A 14,820-nucleotide genomic window follows, 5' to 3' on the forward strand; every position below is an offset into this window, starting at 1 on the left:
AAGCTTGTGTTTGTGCGCGTGTGTATTTTTTTAAGGTGTTTTACTTTGAAAGTATTTACAGGAAGTCGTATAAAAAATAGAAAGCCAGTCCACTCGTCTGATGATAAACGTGCCATACACCGTCCGAAGACAAGAGGCGTGAACGTCGCGGTGTAGCTGCCAGCATACAGGTTTGTTATCGGTTTACCCGTTATACAAAGAAAATAACCCAGTGACGCTATTTATTAGATGACCAAAGTTGACAAAGAAACCGGCGTATAGCTACAATGCACAATATATAATATATGGTTACTGCCATCATATTAGATTGTGTCAAATCCATATCGCGTCCCCTCCATCCTTTCAATTGAAAAGATAATAGTGTGCTCGTTGACCTGTGCCTGCCTATTAAAGGGAATTGCCATTTTAAGGAACGGGATCTATTGTGCATTATTTTTTAGCAGTGTTGTTCTTTTGCATAGCCATCACAAACATGAACATCCATCGTCATAGTTGGCCTAAAGCATACAGCAGCCAACAGTGTGCATTGCTCTGATCAATTTTAGCAAGAGCTTATATTTATTCATTATTTCTGTGGGGTTTGTCGGTGATAATAAATATCTGTAAATGCCTAGAATGTGATACACCCTGACCGGAATGTAGGCCCTCCTACATATTATGTGATGAAACCAAATTACAGAAAAACAATAATTAATAAACCAATACTAAAATCCTTTATTCTCAGATGCAATTTACGCGATTACGATATTGCTCACGTATTACTTACGTTACAGGCCTAAGCATGCGCCGTGCTTTCTTACTTGCACAGGCCAGAGGGAGTGTATTCATTTAGAAGGCCTAGGCTGTTCAGTTCATCTCCTCAGTGGTATAATCTCAAATTCAGACTGATTGATTGAATATTAAGCGATGATTTTGTTAGTGTCATGCCTGAAAAATACAGATTAGAACCTGTATAAGACGAATGTTTTGTTTGTTAAATGTTTATTTATTGTACTGAATATTATATAATCACCTTGTCAGAAAATATGCGGGCTTCTATGGTACCCAAAAAAAGCCTACGTTAAGCCAACACTTACTGCATGCATATGGTGTGTTGAAAAGAGCATTAAGTGATGTAAACGTTGCTTACTCTTCTGTTTACCCTGTCTCAAAAAAAGATATGATATTTTTAATTTTATTTTAGCTAACTGGTTCGTTTTCATGTTGAATTTAACGATTACTTGATTCCACCAGTTTACCAGGAGGCACAAAATAAGAAATAGTAAACGAATAGTAATAACCGCAAAATCATGAATGTAACAGCACAAACTCTTAAAGGCTTAATTGTGTAATAGATTGCCTAAAAAATACAACTGTTTTAAGGTCTGACCTAGCCTCAGTCAGTTTGTATTACAAGGTTATCTTTGACACTTAACATCAAGGGGGGGAATCCGATTTCAAACATGGAGCGATGGTAAATGCTTATTACTATTACTCCAACCTTCAAAACGCGAGTGCCTCTCTATCTGCCTTTTCTCTTTCCAGTGAGGCGTTGTCTGTTCATTTAGAAATGGATATCGGTGGAGTATCAAGGAAACCAGTGCCTATCCTCTCTGCTGAAGAGGCCATAGCCACCTTTAACCCGGACGTGGACAGACCCCGCTGTTCCAGCACCCCTTGTTCCCCCATCAAAAGTACTCTTGGTGGATACCAGATTGTTCACATGGACTCTAACTTCCTGGTGGGCTTCACCACAGGTGAAGAGCTGTTGAAAATGGCCCAACACTGGTCCTCCAGCGCCCCGGACCAGAGCTCTCTGCCGGGCGTATCTCCTAGCTTTGTTTCGACCACTGGACCCAAAGCGAACGATTTGGGTATTCACCGGGGATCCCACATCCTTAAAGCCAAAAGCCGATCCTACCAGCCTTACGGCGTGCCCGCTGCTAATGGGCGGAGTCGGAGGCGTATGCCCAGCTCAGGTGACACCCTGCTCAGGTCCTTGACACAAGGGGAGTCTAGAAGGGGCCTTCATGGACCCTTACCCCTCTGTCTAATCAAAGGGAACAGGGCGCAGGCCAAGTCTCTAGACTACCTCAATCTAGATAAAATGAGTATTAAAGAGTCAACCGACACAGAGGTTCTCCAGTTCCAGCTTCAACACCTGACTCTGCGTGGAGAGTGCTTGTTCTCCAGAAACCAAACATGAAGCGACGTCAGAATGCCTTTTTAGGCACCATCTGCCCTTGCTAGGGATTTTGGTGCTTGCAGCTTTGTTTTTCCATGTTCATATGATAGGCGGGTTGTTAACGAGATACTATTTAATATTTAATATTGTTGATTTAAAAATTGAAAGGTGGAGGCTAGGCATGGAGATGCATATTAAGTTAACACTATTCACAGTTGTGAGGAATAGGTTAGGGATAATATTTCGAAAACGAAGGATGGTTACAAAAATGTGAAGTATGTCAAAATTAGCAATAACTAGTTATATATTGATAATATTATGTTTGTACCGTAATATGAGTTAATTATGTGCAAATGAAAGAGATGATGTATGTGTGTGCTGACAATGTTTCTATTAACACTGGTAAAAATGGATTATACAACTGTCACGTTTGCAGAATACTGTATCCTTTCCTCCACTTGATTGCACTTTGTTTGACACATATAATCCAAACAAAAAATATAGCACACTCTTTCCGTTTTCAAACAATCTAGCCTTATACCCCGAAACTATTTGTACGCTGTATGCAAGCATTGTGTAAAATCAACTTCTCGACAAAGTTTTCTCATTACCCTCCTGTCCAAGAAGAAACGTAGGCTTTATATTTACCTGTGACTGTTATTAGACTTGAGGTTATTTAAGACCAATCCTCTTTAGAGGATTTGCCAGGGTGAGGCTTAGTGTCTGGTAGTGCCTGAAACTGAACCTTACTATAGACAGACCTAGTCTCTTCTTTTACTAAAGTTATGATTGATACTCAGAAATAGTAACAGTGTTAGTGTAGGATTTGTTTTAGTTGCTGCCTAAAACTGTGCCTGGGGGTTGCCTATTTACAAAATGTATTTACATCATTTCCATGTGTATGTGAAACTCGATCTCCAAAAACGTTAAGAAACTGCATTGTTGTGATCTTTCTTTCATACATTTTAGAAGGCTGTTGAAAGATATCCAAGGAGCATTATAATTTTGATAGGTGTTATTCTGTAAGGGGAAAACCAACTCAATTACTAAATGTCAAGCCATTACATTTACGAATGACATGTACCAAAATAACGAATAAACCCAAATATTATTATTTATTGTTGTTCACTTAATAATTTCAGGTTCCTTGTCCTATGAGGATTGGAATATCCTAGTTTTGTTATTTACAGCATATTTGAAGGCTTCTTCGGACCCAGAAAGGGATCTCATTAATCATATTAAAATGATTAAGAGCCAGAAAGGGATCTCATTAATCATGTTAAAATTGTTATCCTCCGTTCACAAGTAGAAATGAACCTGAAGCAGAATGAGATTTTCAATGACATTATGTAGTTGTATATATGTCATAAACATGTCATTCCAACAGCCATGGCCAAACGTGTGGTGCATGTCAACATAAAGACATCAAAAATATATTCATTTTTTTTACGGCACAAGAGATAAGCTAATGGATTGATGGTTCGCAGAGCAATAAAGAAAGTCACGGATAAGGTTGAGTCTGTGATAGCATCATAATATAACCACACACACAGACGAATGACATCAGAATTGGATCTCACACGTCCTCTTCAAAAGGCCTGAACTGCCTGAATTTTAATTGAGTGGCCGTATTTACAATTAATGCCATGAGGAGAGTTCAGTAATGTCCCTTGAACAATTATCATTAACTGTCCCATGAACTCTTTTGATTATCGGTGTATGTGTTACATTTATATTTCAGTCATTGAACAAGAATGACATAACTCCTTAACAAATATTGATTGAATATCTATTGATGTAACAAATAAAATTGTATTGTACAAATCATATCGGATTGTTCAATTCAGTTTAAGCCAAGGATAATTTCCGGACAGTATTTTCTAAAAAACCTGTCAACATTACTCAGAATCTTCCCACTGATATGCAGGCAGAACACTGTCTAGCCGTGGCCCTAGTATTCAAAATAAGCAAGCACACTCTATTGCCATTCATATTGCCGTACACAACACATTGGTTGACCTATCAAAAAAGCTATGGTACTGGCTGTGCAAATGTGCCACAGCTGAACACACACACTATTATCTCACTAGAATTATCTTACAAACATTACAGCGTTGTTTAACTGAACTGAACTCAGCCGCATTCTAAAAATGTCAAAACGACCAAAACAGTCCTTGGAGCCACAGCGAAGAAATGATCCAGAGAGGGTTTTAGACGTCTAGAAACAGGCAGCACATTCAAGGGTTTACATAAGCACATCTAGGATTTAATATGCTGTTTCAATTTTGAGCAGTTATTACACTCTAACCTATGATGATATTATAAAATAGTATTTGTATGTTTAAGTGTTTATGTGACTCAAGTATACATTGTCCTTTTTCTATGATTTGACAAATTCAATTCCTTCAGGTTTTACAAACCCTACCAAATAACCTGAAATTCGATTATATTTTATGATATATAGTTATATTAGATGGTGCCTAGTTGGATTCTTGGCCTAATTGTTAGACCCATTGGCCTTCCAAATGCAATAAAGTAAATTTTATTTGGGCTGGTTGTCACACTCAAATCCTCAACTGACATGGTGCTTGTGAGTGTTTATTGAAAAGGTATTTTGACTTACAGTTTTACAGATATGTGTACAGACACAAATAAATAGAAAGAAATTACAAATGTCAAACAACTCATAATGTCATACTTTATTTGATTTGTAAACCAGTATGTGACATTACAATCTGGATCATATTTAAAGTGCCAAAAGTACACAATGCATGCCAATTTGTGGAGTTGTCCGTTAAGTAAAAATATGTAGAAAATTATAGTAATATTTGTTCATAAATATTAAAGTGTAAATTAGTAGTGATAAGACAAATGCAAGACAAATTATTAAATTCTTTACGATTCAATATACAACCTAAACTTGTCAAAAAGTAATAAAGGTATCCTCTGCAATATGCGTCTTGATGTTCATCAATTCAAAGTTCAACTGTACAATTAGCTGTACAGCCAGCTGAATAACAGTGAATAATCTCTTTGCCCTCAAAGAATGCTGGAATTGAACTCAGGTTCTGTTGACAAAACTGTCAGCACCTGGTTTTGGTTCCGTCACCGTCGCACTATGCCTTCTCTGGGAGGGGATGGCAGGGAGGACCTGAACAGTTCTCAGAGGCTCTCCGTTCAGCATAGGTAGGAAATAGCACAGCGACTGGCTTTGTGGCTTACTTAACCTCTGTGACTTGGATGTGACGGGTGGGGGAAGTCCCCCAAAGCTCTGCTCCATGGACTGTAGTGGCAGGGACTTAGACTTCTTTACGCCTTTGGAGACTTCGTCCGTTGGTAAAGAAACTGTAAGCATGTGGGAGCAATTGTATGAGTGTAGCCGTAACGCTGCACCCACATTACAGGTGTGAGGGGACCAGCATGACTCCCTACAGTATTTCTGGTAGATACACTGGGACATCATTTGACATTGGAACTGAGAGTGTTTTACTAATAACCAACACAAAACTCTGTGAGGCCACCATTTATCCCCCCGCTTGAGGTGTCTTTATTACAGTGTGAATATCTGTCATCGGATGTATTGAGCGGATTAGGTGTGCTTGTCACTTTAAGTGACCATAACCCAGTAACCTGTGGTCACTGACATGTAAACACAGACCCGGGTTACATAGACCTGTTTACATCTAATTTGACACCCATGTTAGCTGATCTTTTTATATTTTTGTATTGTATTTGTATGGTACTATTCATGGACTTGAGTCTGAAATAAAGTTTTCATATCATATCATATCATATCATATGATCCTTGTTTGATTTGCCATGTAAACACTGTACAATTTTAAAATACCTTTAAGCTATAGCTTCATTGACCTCCGGGCAGCAGTACCTTTTTATCACTGGACACAGCAGTGACCTCTTGAGGTACAAAGTGGTATTACTAGACTATTAGCTGGGCTAGGGTTAGGGTTAGGGTAAGGGTCAGGGTTAGGGTTAACTATTTTATTTTTTTAATGTTTTAAGCTAATTATCATACAGGTTACACCTTTAAGTAAATATTTCAAGACCGCAAAAATACTTACAACGAAGAGAACATTGGTCACGGATTGATGCCAAGCAGTTCCGAGTCTCTCTCATCTTCAGCCTGTCATTGGGCAGCAGTTGCGAATTTAGGACTGTAAAGGAAATCGTGAAATATTACAAGAAATCTACTGAAAAACACTGTACGTAAAAGTATTAATTTACTAAATTGTTGATTGCATTTATAATTTGCATCACATAAATAAGATTCCAAATTAAACATCATATAGATAGCAAGCATCATACCGTGTTCATCCTTCTGTATATATGGGACTAGGTTGGAGTAGAGGACATCCACATTGCTGGACATCTCATGTTTGTCCAACAGACTCCTCGTCCTTTGGGATATCCAGGATTTAGTGGCTAAAAACGTCTGGCGGGATTCCATTTTAGAGACACCGCTTTCTCTAGTCCGGGCCTCAAGATGACTGTCCGACAAGTTATGCTCACTTTTGCTCTTCTGAGACGGATGAGCAAGTGGGTGCAGAGGGGACACTGTTTGATCGTTTTGCTGCACAGAATTATGGGATCCCAACAACCAGGAATTGCCAAGACTAATCGGGGGAAGACATTGCATCCTTACAGAGAGTGATTTAAAGTCCTCCACATAGTTATCCAGTTCCTGGGGTTTCTGCACTCTGATCAACTGGACCTTAGTCTTTAAGTCCTCCTCTCCCTTTTCCTTGGCGGAAGTGGTGCTGGTTGAAGTGGCCTCCATGATGCTGTCAAACGTGGTGATGATGTCGTCCACTTCCGACGTATCTTCTGCTGGCAGTTCGTCCCCACAACTCAGCTCTTGCTTCCCCACCTTGTTGTTCTCCTTCTTCCTTTTACAGGAGAAGATTTGGTTGAACATGTGGAATTTTCCGTCTTTCTTCTGGGCCGTGTCACACACGCCCTGTGACTTGTGCTGCCGCGGAGAATCCAATCTATGGAAAACACATTTGCATGTAGATATCAATACTTGGATTCAATTAGATTTTTCTAATGGTGCATGTAGCCCTTGAAGTACCATACTGCTCGTTCATTCAGGAATCATTATGTGAGCCCTTTCTGGCATACAGTTTATGCTTAGAAATAAACCGCTTACATTACACATTTTAAGTAGTGTAGTGCATTAGTAGCTATAATTGGAGTGTAACCTCTTAAAAGTACAATAGCCATCCCTCTGCTGTGATTGAAATATAATGCGAGATTATCTGTTCTGGTTAGCCGCACGCCGCCTGTATAAGACCATTTCCCTGCTAATTTCAAACAATTAAGAATCTCTTCCCTGACTTCCTTCCAATAAAATCTCTCTCTCTTCTCTTTTCTGCTCTCTCTCTCTCATAACAACAACACCACTTTTAACACAATTGCCACTAAAATACATTCTTTCTTCATGCAAATGAGAGGTTCCACGTCAATTGAGCTAATATAAAGACTAACCTATTGACACCTGAGAGGAGTTTGATGCAGGCTGTATGACCGCAGTACATTGCATATGTCAGTGGCGTGTTTTCATTGATGTCCCTGGGGGCAGGCGCCGCTCCGAGCTGAAGTAACGCCTGGACACAGTCCTCCTTCCCGGCTGCTGAGGCCCAATGAAGCGGAGTCCTGTTGCGGAGAACGGCGGACAATTGTGAATTCAATGCACGAACAAGATAGTTCACTTTGTTTGATCACACGTCCCGTCTCTCAAGTTTCCTTTAAAAAAAAGAAAAAAGGTTCACCTTTCATCCACATCCAGGGCTTGCAGGTTTGTCTCGCTGAAGAGCGCCAGTTCCACGATGATGTCACTGTAACCGGCCGCAGCAGCGATATGGACGCAGGTCTTCCCGTTCTCGTCGTCGTAGTTGATGACAGAGGAGCCAAGAGGATGGGCCAGGATAAGAGAGCACATGTACCTACTGCCACTCTGTTGAAAGAAAGGCACAAGCACAAATGCACATTTTGCTTATTCTGATCGACCGTGTTCATCTTAGCCTGTTATACGGAGGCATGGAAGAACCTCTGCTATCTATTGGAAGTGTTAGAAAGCTGTGGTAAAAAAAATGGATTTCCCAATGTTTTTAAAAAGAAATGCCACATTTGAATTGAGACATTGGCGACCCATTTCAGGTCGATAACGTAGTTAGCTATAATGAGGTACTATCAGAAAACTTGCATTAACATTGTTTTGGTAAAGATTTGATCAAATCAATGCTTGATATACCCTAACAATAAATAGGAAAACTGACTTTCCCAAAATACAGCTTATAATGTAATTATCTTGAAGCGCCTCGTGGGGAAAACCCAATGCATTTCACTACTCAAACAGTAGGGGAAGCTGTTTCACGTTCCCTCCCTTTAGCTTTTTTTGTGAATTGGAAATAAAAAATAATTTGTTACAACAGTTTATATATATATATATATATATATATATATATATATATATATATATATATATATATATATATATATATATATATATATATATATATATATATATATATATATATATATATATATATATATAACTATATATATAAGGCCTATATATTAGTGTGTATAAATATATATGTATACACACTAATATATAGGCCTAGTTAATAATTTAGCAAAAGGCAAGTGAGAACAATTGGCCTTCAGACTAATTCTTTCTACTTTACCGAATCGACTTGTTATTAATGTAATAATGGGTGACAAAGGGCTTTCCATTTATCACTCCAATCAGACAACCATGAAGACGCACAGGTTAATCACCTAAAATGTGCAATAGAAAAGCTAGCCACAGCAATATAATTGATCCACTGGGGCATAAGACCATAATGCGAAGTCAGCCCATTTGCAGACCATATACGGGCATGTCAACAATTGCTGCGAGGGGGGATATACGCAATTAAAAACAAGCCTTCATGTTGTACCTGCACTGCCCAATGAAGAGCTGTTTTGAAGTCTTTGTCCACCAGGGTTGGATCTGCCCCTTTCTGCAGGAGGGCCTGTACATGTGCTGGGCGGTTATGGAAGGAAGCCCAGTGCAGCGCTGTCATACCCTACGGACAGAATCAAAATGAGTGAGACATATGCGGTTAATTTTGTAAGCATTACACTACATCCATGCATATGTCAACATAGGCCTACTACAGAGCAGTTTAATTGTATTTAATTTGCATTCTTTTTAGGAACGCTCTCAAAGCTTTAGAGTTATTGTACTATTCTGCACAACCTACCTCATTGTCCTGATGGTTTATTTCGGAGACCATGGATTGCTGCAACAGGACTGCCATCAATCTAGGAGTCACAGAGACAAGAAGTCTGTAAGCTTTACCCGAGTCGAGTGTGTATGACTTTAGGCTGTTGTAGGTGAGATTTTAAGGCAAATCGCATTCCCCGAACTAATCAGGGAAGAGATGCCATAATTAGTTAGAAATGGGCACAGGTTGGCACAGAATCAAAACAGATGTTCTCACGGAACACTTTACTCATGAATAGCTGACAGATGGTTGTGCCAATTCTGACTCATTACACTCAAATGATAGCACTTGAATCCTACCTAAAGAGTTGTGTGCGGACACACTAACCTGACACACACATGTCTACAACAGAAACCCAATTCCAAATTCACTGCAAGGCACAACAGAGACTGTATTTGAGTAGTAATGATATTTGAATGACCATATGAAAATCAGCTAATTTACATGACAGCACCAATGACAGCGTTTATGTGAATTTGAAGTGAGACTGACTTGACATCGTTTTCCGCCGTGGCTGCGTGAATCGGAAGCCGTCCGTTCTTGTCAGGGATGTTCTGCTTGGCCCCGTTCCGCAACAGGCAAACACAGCCTTCAAGCCAGCCCTTAGAAAGACAAACAAAAACAGTGACAAAACAAAATCCATTATAATCCATTATAGAAAACTAAATTATAGAGATTCCGTGTTTATTCTGATATCGGTCTTGTCACAGGTTATAGGCATGCTCCCGGTTTGTGTGTGAAGTTCTTAATTTAACCCACCAGATGTCCTCAGTAGGCCTACCTACATTTTTATTTTACCTCACTATCACGGATGGTTCGATTAGCGTCGACTTGGGTCGATTGTCTTCTCATGCGTGTTCTAGCCCTCCGTTTAGTTACATTCCTGTCACCTCGTGTTATCTGTTTCCCTGTCTTGCCAGGGAGTTATTTTGGTATTAGTTTAACATTAGTTTAGTAGTCTCACAAATCAGACGCAGACGAGGTCAAATCCTGGTTAACGGTACGTTTCACTATCTTTCACTTTGTTTTGACCAAGCAAATTGCTGGAAGTGGGATCAGACCCAGGAAGGTGAAGTCACAACCTGGTCGCTAGGATGAGCAAGCCATGTTTTATAGCTGCCTGCCTTTGTTGGTCTGTTGGTCAATAATAGCTTCCTCAAATTAAGGAGGCTACGGTCTTTAAACGCAGTCCTAAGACCCAAGTAGATTTTTTTATAGATTGAAAAATTACTTTCTTTACAAGACTTAAGAGTTTTAAATTACATTTAGTTTTAAATTGTATTCCAGTTAAATACTACTGAATCTGTGGCCTCCCTTACTATCCCTGGAAAAGACTGAACTGTAGGCCTAATCGAAGGGAACATAACAGGTAAAAAGTGAGTTTCGAAATATAGGCCTGCCTAAACAAGATATTAGGCATACACAACACATAAACAAAAAAAATAAATTATAGTATTGCTTATAATCAAGTGAATATCAAGGCTGATTACGCTATATAAACCGAAAAACGTTATTTGGCCACAATTGTGATTATTCTGATAAAACAAACGTGCATTTGGGTCCTATACATTTGAACTCTAACAGATGTCCTTTAAAGGGATTCATGAGACACAGATGATTCACTCACAAGGTATGTTGCAAGGGATAGCGACGTTCTCCCACATGCATCCTGAGTGTTGATGGAAGCTCCCATCTTCAGCAGAAGTTTCACAGTGTCCACCTGCCTGCCAGAAACTGCGTGCATAAGGGGTGTTGATCCTGAAGGAAGTAAAGTCCACATGGTGCCATGAATAATTACACATTTTTGAGCATACATGTTTTTCTTTTGTATGTGTTTATATGTCAAAAAGATTATTACAGGTTAAAATCATGAAACAGTGTTGCATGTAGAGGTCTAGCCATGGCTAATTTGCCACCCCTGTCCTAAGGCTTTTCTACATGGAAATGAAAACACGATGTCACACTTTTATGTTCTGTCCATTGCGTCCAGAGGCTTTGTCGTTTGCAACCGTTCCTACCAGCCCTTAGCCCTTAGAAATCCAAAATGAACAGTGAGGTTACAGACTTATACGCATTTGCCAATTGGATTTGCGATGTCATGCCAAAGGAGTGTCCCACCAGGCTCTATATTAAGACCCATCCTTAATACAATAACCTTTTTTTAAAGTTTCTTCCAAATATATCATTAACTTATTGACTTCAAACTTCTGTTGAATGCTAATCAACTAAATATATGCCCTTCTCCAGAGCTAGGAAAAAATGTATTTGCAACTTTCAGATCAGCATTTTGTTTGGTTTCAGATATATAGAGTATACATATTTGGGCATATGGATTGGTGAGGAATTGTTCATGTTTTCAAGTTGAAAACAAATCAGTTTCAACAAGCTGTTGTTGAAACTGATTTGTATTAAAAAACAAGACATGTTTTCAATTTAAGGAAAGAAGACTATTCTGCTCTCAGGGGGATTACAGGTGAGTCCTATGGTACACATATCATTGAATCTATAGACATGTTTGCTTGCCAGCTATTTCAATGAGATGTGATAAACATCTTTATTTCTACAAACTACCTCTTTAGATAAAATCGCTGGAATGTATGGTTATCCAACCCGATGTGAGTCTGGTTTACATTGCATGTTCCTTGGGTCAACAGATTGGTGAAAGACCACATTCAGCTTTTGTGCACCTCACCTCACCGCACACCTCACTACAAAATACTTGAATGCAAGAATGAATGAATACATACTTAGCACCAGTTTTTTTGTTTCTCAGTAAGATATTTGGTTTAAATGTGGTGTAAAATTATTGAAAATTAGGGTCTGCCTCAATTTGTCTCTGTGTGCTAAATAATAATTCTAACGAAAACATGATGGACACATTCAACCAATTTACCAAAAGGAATACTGTCTCTTACACAGCATAGTTTAAACGTATATTCAGATTGTACTACATAGTAGCCTACCTCTTTTACCCCACATGTATTTACAATTTCAATCCTTAGTGCCATATATCATCTTTGGAAAAACAGTCAAAGGCTGTTCCTTAAAATCCTACTCATACCTTCCCCATCGCAGCATTCCAAAATAGACGGATCTTCCCGTATGATTGTGGTTAACGTGTTGACATCCCCATTTGCAGCTGCTTGAAAGACAACATTTATATCCACCTCCTCAACCGCATCTAGGTGGGAAATGATAATCACACATAGAGTAGGTCATTCCTTAGATAGCTTAGTATTTTTGTTGGATTACTTAAAAATCATGTTGAATTCTAACTCATGTAAAGGATACTAGTAATAGGAGTTGAAAACAACATTTTGTAGCTACAAAAATGTATAAACAAATTAAATTTAATAAATAACATAAATATAATTGACCTCCATTAATTATGAGTATTTGTGATTTAACGTTTCTCTGAGTAAGGAAGCATTAATGCAGTCAATGCTAACATGTTAACCATTTTCATTCCATGAATGAAAATGAAAACACTAACCAGCTTAGATCTATGATATGACTTTCCTACCACACCTACATCTTCTTAGTTCCTGCTTAACTTTAAACATTTGCCTTTTGGTATCATAAGGTCCCTGCTATTCGGCACAAATTTGGCATGTTTTAGTTTGTTTAACACTGCTAAACTAAATCAGTGGAGGAAAATAAAAGCAAACAAGGCAACAAAAGACATGCCATACAAGAGGTGCATACATAGTGTTGCCATGGCAACAGAGGGCAGCTACATCGTTCTGAACCAAGCATCATTACATTCTCTAGTACCTGCCAGCTATGTTACCTTGTTCATATGTAAGCAATATGGGATCTCCTTACCTTTGTGAGGATCGAACACAGATGAGGCACTGAATTCCATTGCCAAATGCCTCGTAGTGAGAAAGACCAATCTGCCTTGCTCAAAAACGCTTTCCGTCCTTTTTTTGAGAATGACATAGGAAAATTTTCTTCTACTTTAATACCTGCTTAGATAATTTTTGCCTTTTAATTTGAAGATGTTTGCATTTTAAGGCCTGCATTTCCTTCAACTGTACACAACACACATGCAGGCAATGAAAAAAAAAGAGCGTAGGGTATTTTTTGATCTAGAAATTCTAGATTGCTGCGATAGAGAGACACTTATATGTCTCCCCTGTTCTCGTTCTCTGACTGAAAGATATAGAATAAAAGGAGGCTCACTAATCAGGCAACCATTTTGAGACGCAGTCGTGTGTAGAGGCTAGGGCTTGGAGAAGGATGAAAGCAGAAGCAGCACTAGTGTGCTCCCTATGGCAGAGAGGCAATGGAGAGGAGGGGTCTTATGAGCATGTGCAAGGGGGGGAGGAAGAGAGACTGACAGAGAGAGCAAATGGGAGGAGTCATAGACTGGATTCACTGTCAATATACTATATACGGTGTGCATGTTTTTGTTAATGAAATATATCAATGTATGTCCAAATGATTAGTCCTGTAAACCCTTGTGTCTACATATGAATATATGCAAACATTGTGCCAAAACATCGTGAGATGTTTCTTCAGATATTTGGTTTTAGTATATAGTAGCTTACTTTGTGTTGTAAGCTACTATTACTACTACCAGCACTATAAAATCCATATATACAAATGCTTCATCCAAAAAAGTTTTAATGGCAACAATTTGAATTCCAGTATAATAATGGAGTTAGCCGCCAGTCAAGGGCTGTTCCTTTATTCATCCTCCCTGTGGTATTGGTGTGAACACAACGTTGATTGATTAAGTTACCGAACTCCCTTTAAGGTGTCTGCCTTCCCTGGGTCCCAACGACCCCCTTCCATCTCGGTCCCTGGACCTCGACCCACCCTCTGAGGAGCTGAGATGAGCAGGCCTGCTCCCTGACACTGCCTCAAGGCCTACTTCACGAAGTGTGGTTGTTCATCAGGTGGAACGAGTGGCTCTACCACCCAGTCTTCAAGAGACATCTGAAGACCCACCTGCCCGGCCAAGATCACCAGCTGCTGACTAACGTAATTCAGGGATTTGTGATTATCTAGCACTTTTCCTCTAGAATGCAACTTGGATTGTACGCTTTGTAGATTATAATACACCTACAATAAGGTATCGAAATCAAAATTATGAATTTTCCTGGTATTCAAAGACACTTTTACAACGGATTATATCGCATAATAAAAACCTTAAATTGGGGCCAGAGCATGTCTGACCCAGTGATGAAGCTGCTAAACTCCTGGCTAGTATGTACAGCCCTAACATAAGCCAGGATCAGAGTGTGGCACCCTCTGGTGTCTGCTGTAAGGCAAACGTTTAGTCCAGCCATGATATACAGGAAACAGACTCTGCTGGGGTTCTGTGCTGGCAAATATGATGCAATCATTCTTCAATGC

The 14,820-nt window shown here is 39.2% G+C and overlaps 2 protein-coding genes across 2 annotated transcripts; one reads left to right on the top strand and one right to left on the bottom strand.

Annotated features, from left to right (window-relative positions):
• The first annotated feature begins 13 nt into the window (after positions 1-13).
• macir (macrophage immunometabolism regulator) lies at positions 14-3,991 on the top strand. Its single transcript, XM_030355208.1, has 2 exons — positions 14-170; positions 1,525-3,991. The coding sequence occupies exon 2, from the start codon at positions 1,550-1,552 to the stop codon at positions 2,183-2,185; it is 636 nt and encodes a 211-aa protein (XP_030211068.1). The 5' UTR covers positions 14-170; positions 1,525-1,549; the 3' UTR covers positions 2,186-3,991.
• An 857-nt stretch (positions 3,992-4,848) lies between these two features.
• ankrd55 (ankyrin repeat domain 55) lies at positions 4,849-13,758 on the bottom strand. The gene is made up of 11 exons (XM_030355207.1): positions 13,282-13,758; positions 12,518-12,637; positions 11,084-11,214; positions 9,949-10,058; positions 9,433-9,493; positions 9,127-9,255; positions 7,954-8,138; positions 7,670-7,837; positions 6,488-7,170; positions 6,244-6,336; positions 4,849-5,509 (listed from the first exon to the last, which is right to left on the bottom strand). The coding sequence occupies exons 1-11, from the start codon at positions 13,319-13,321 to the stop codon at positions 5,226-5,228; spliced, it is 2,004 nt and encodes a 667-aa protein (XP_030211067.1). The 5' UTR covers positions 13,322-13,758; the 3' UTR covers positions 4,849-5,225.
• Positions 13,759-14,820: the final 1,062 nt, after the last annotated feature.

Source organism: Gadus morhua, chromosome 4 (assembly GCF_902167405.1).
Source record: "Gadus morhua chromosome 4, gadMor3.0, whole genome shotgun sequence".
NCBI classification, from domain to species: domain Eukaryota; kingdom Metazoa; phylum Chordata; class Actinopteri; order Gadiformes; family Gadidae; genus Gadus; species Gadus morhua.

Excerpts from the sequence above, each read along its gene's own strand:
- macir (XM_030355208.1), top strand. The coding sequence starts at position 1,550 with ATGGATATCGGTGGAGTATCAAGGAAACCAGTGCCTATCCTCTCTGCT.
- ankrd55 (XM_030355207.1), bottom strand. The coding sequence starts at position 13,321 with ATGGAATTCAGTGCCTCATCTGTGTTCGATCCTCACAAAG. Across the intron at positions 7,838-7,953 it reads GCCCTGGATGTGGATGAAAG|GACTCCGCTTCATTGGGCCT; the intron begins GTGAACCTTTTT and ends TCTCCGCAACAG. Across the intron at positions 7,171-7,669 it reads CTCCTCTCAGGTGTCAATAG|ATTGGATTCTCCGCGGCAGC; the intron begins GTTAGTCTTTAT and ends TGTTTTCCATAG.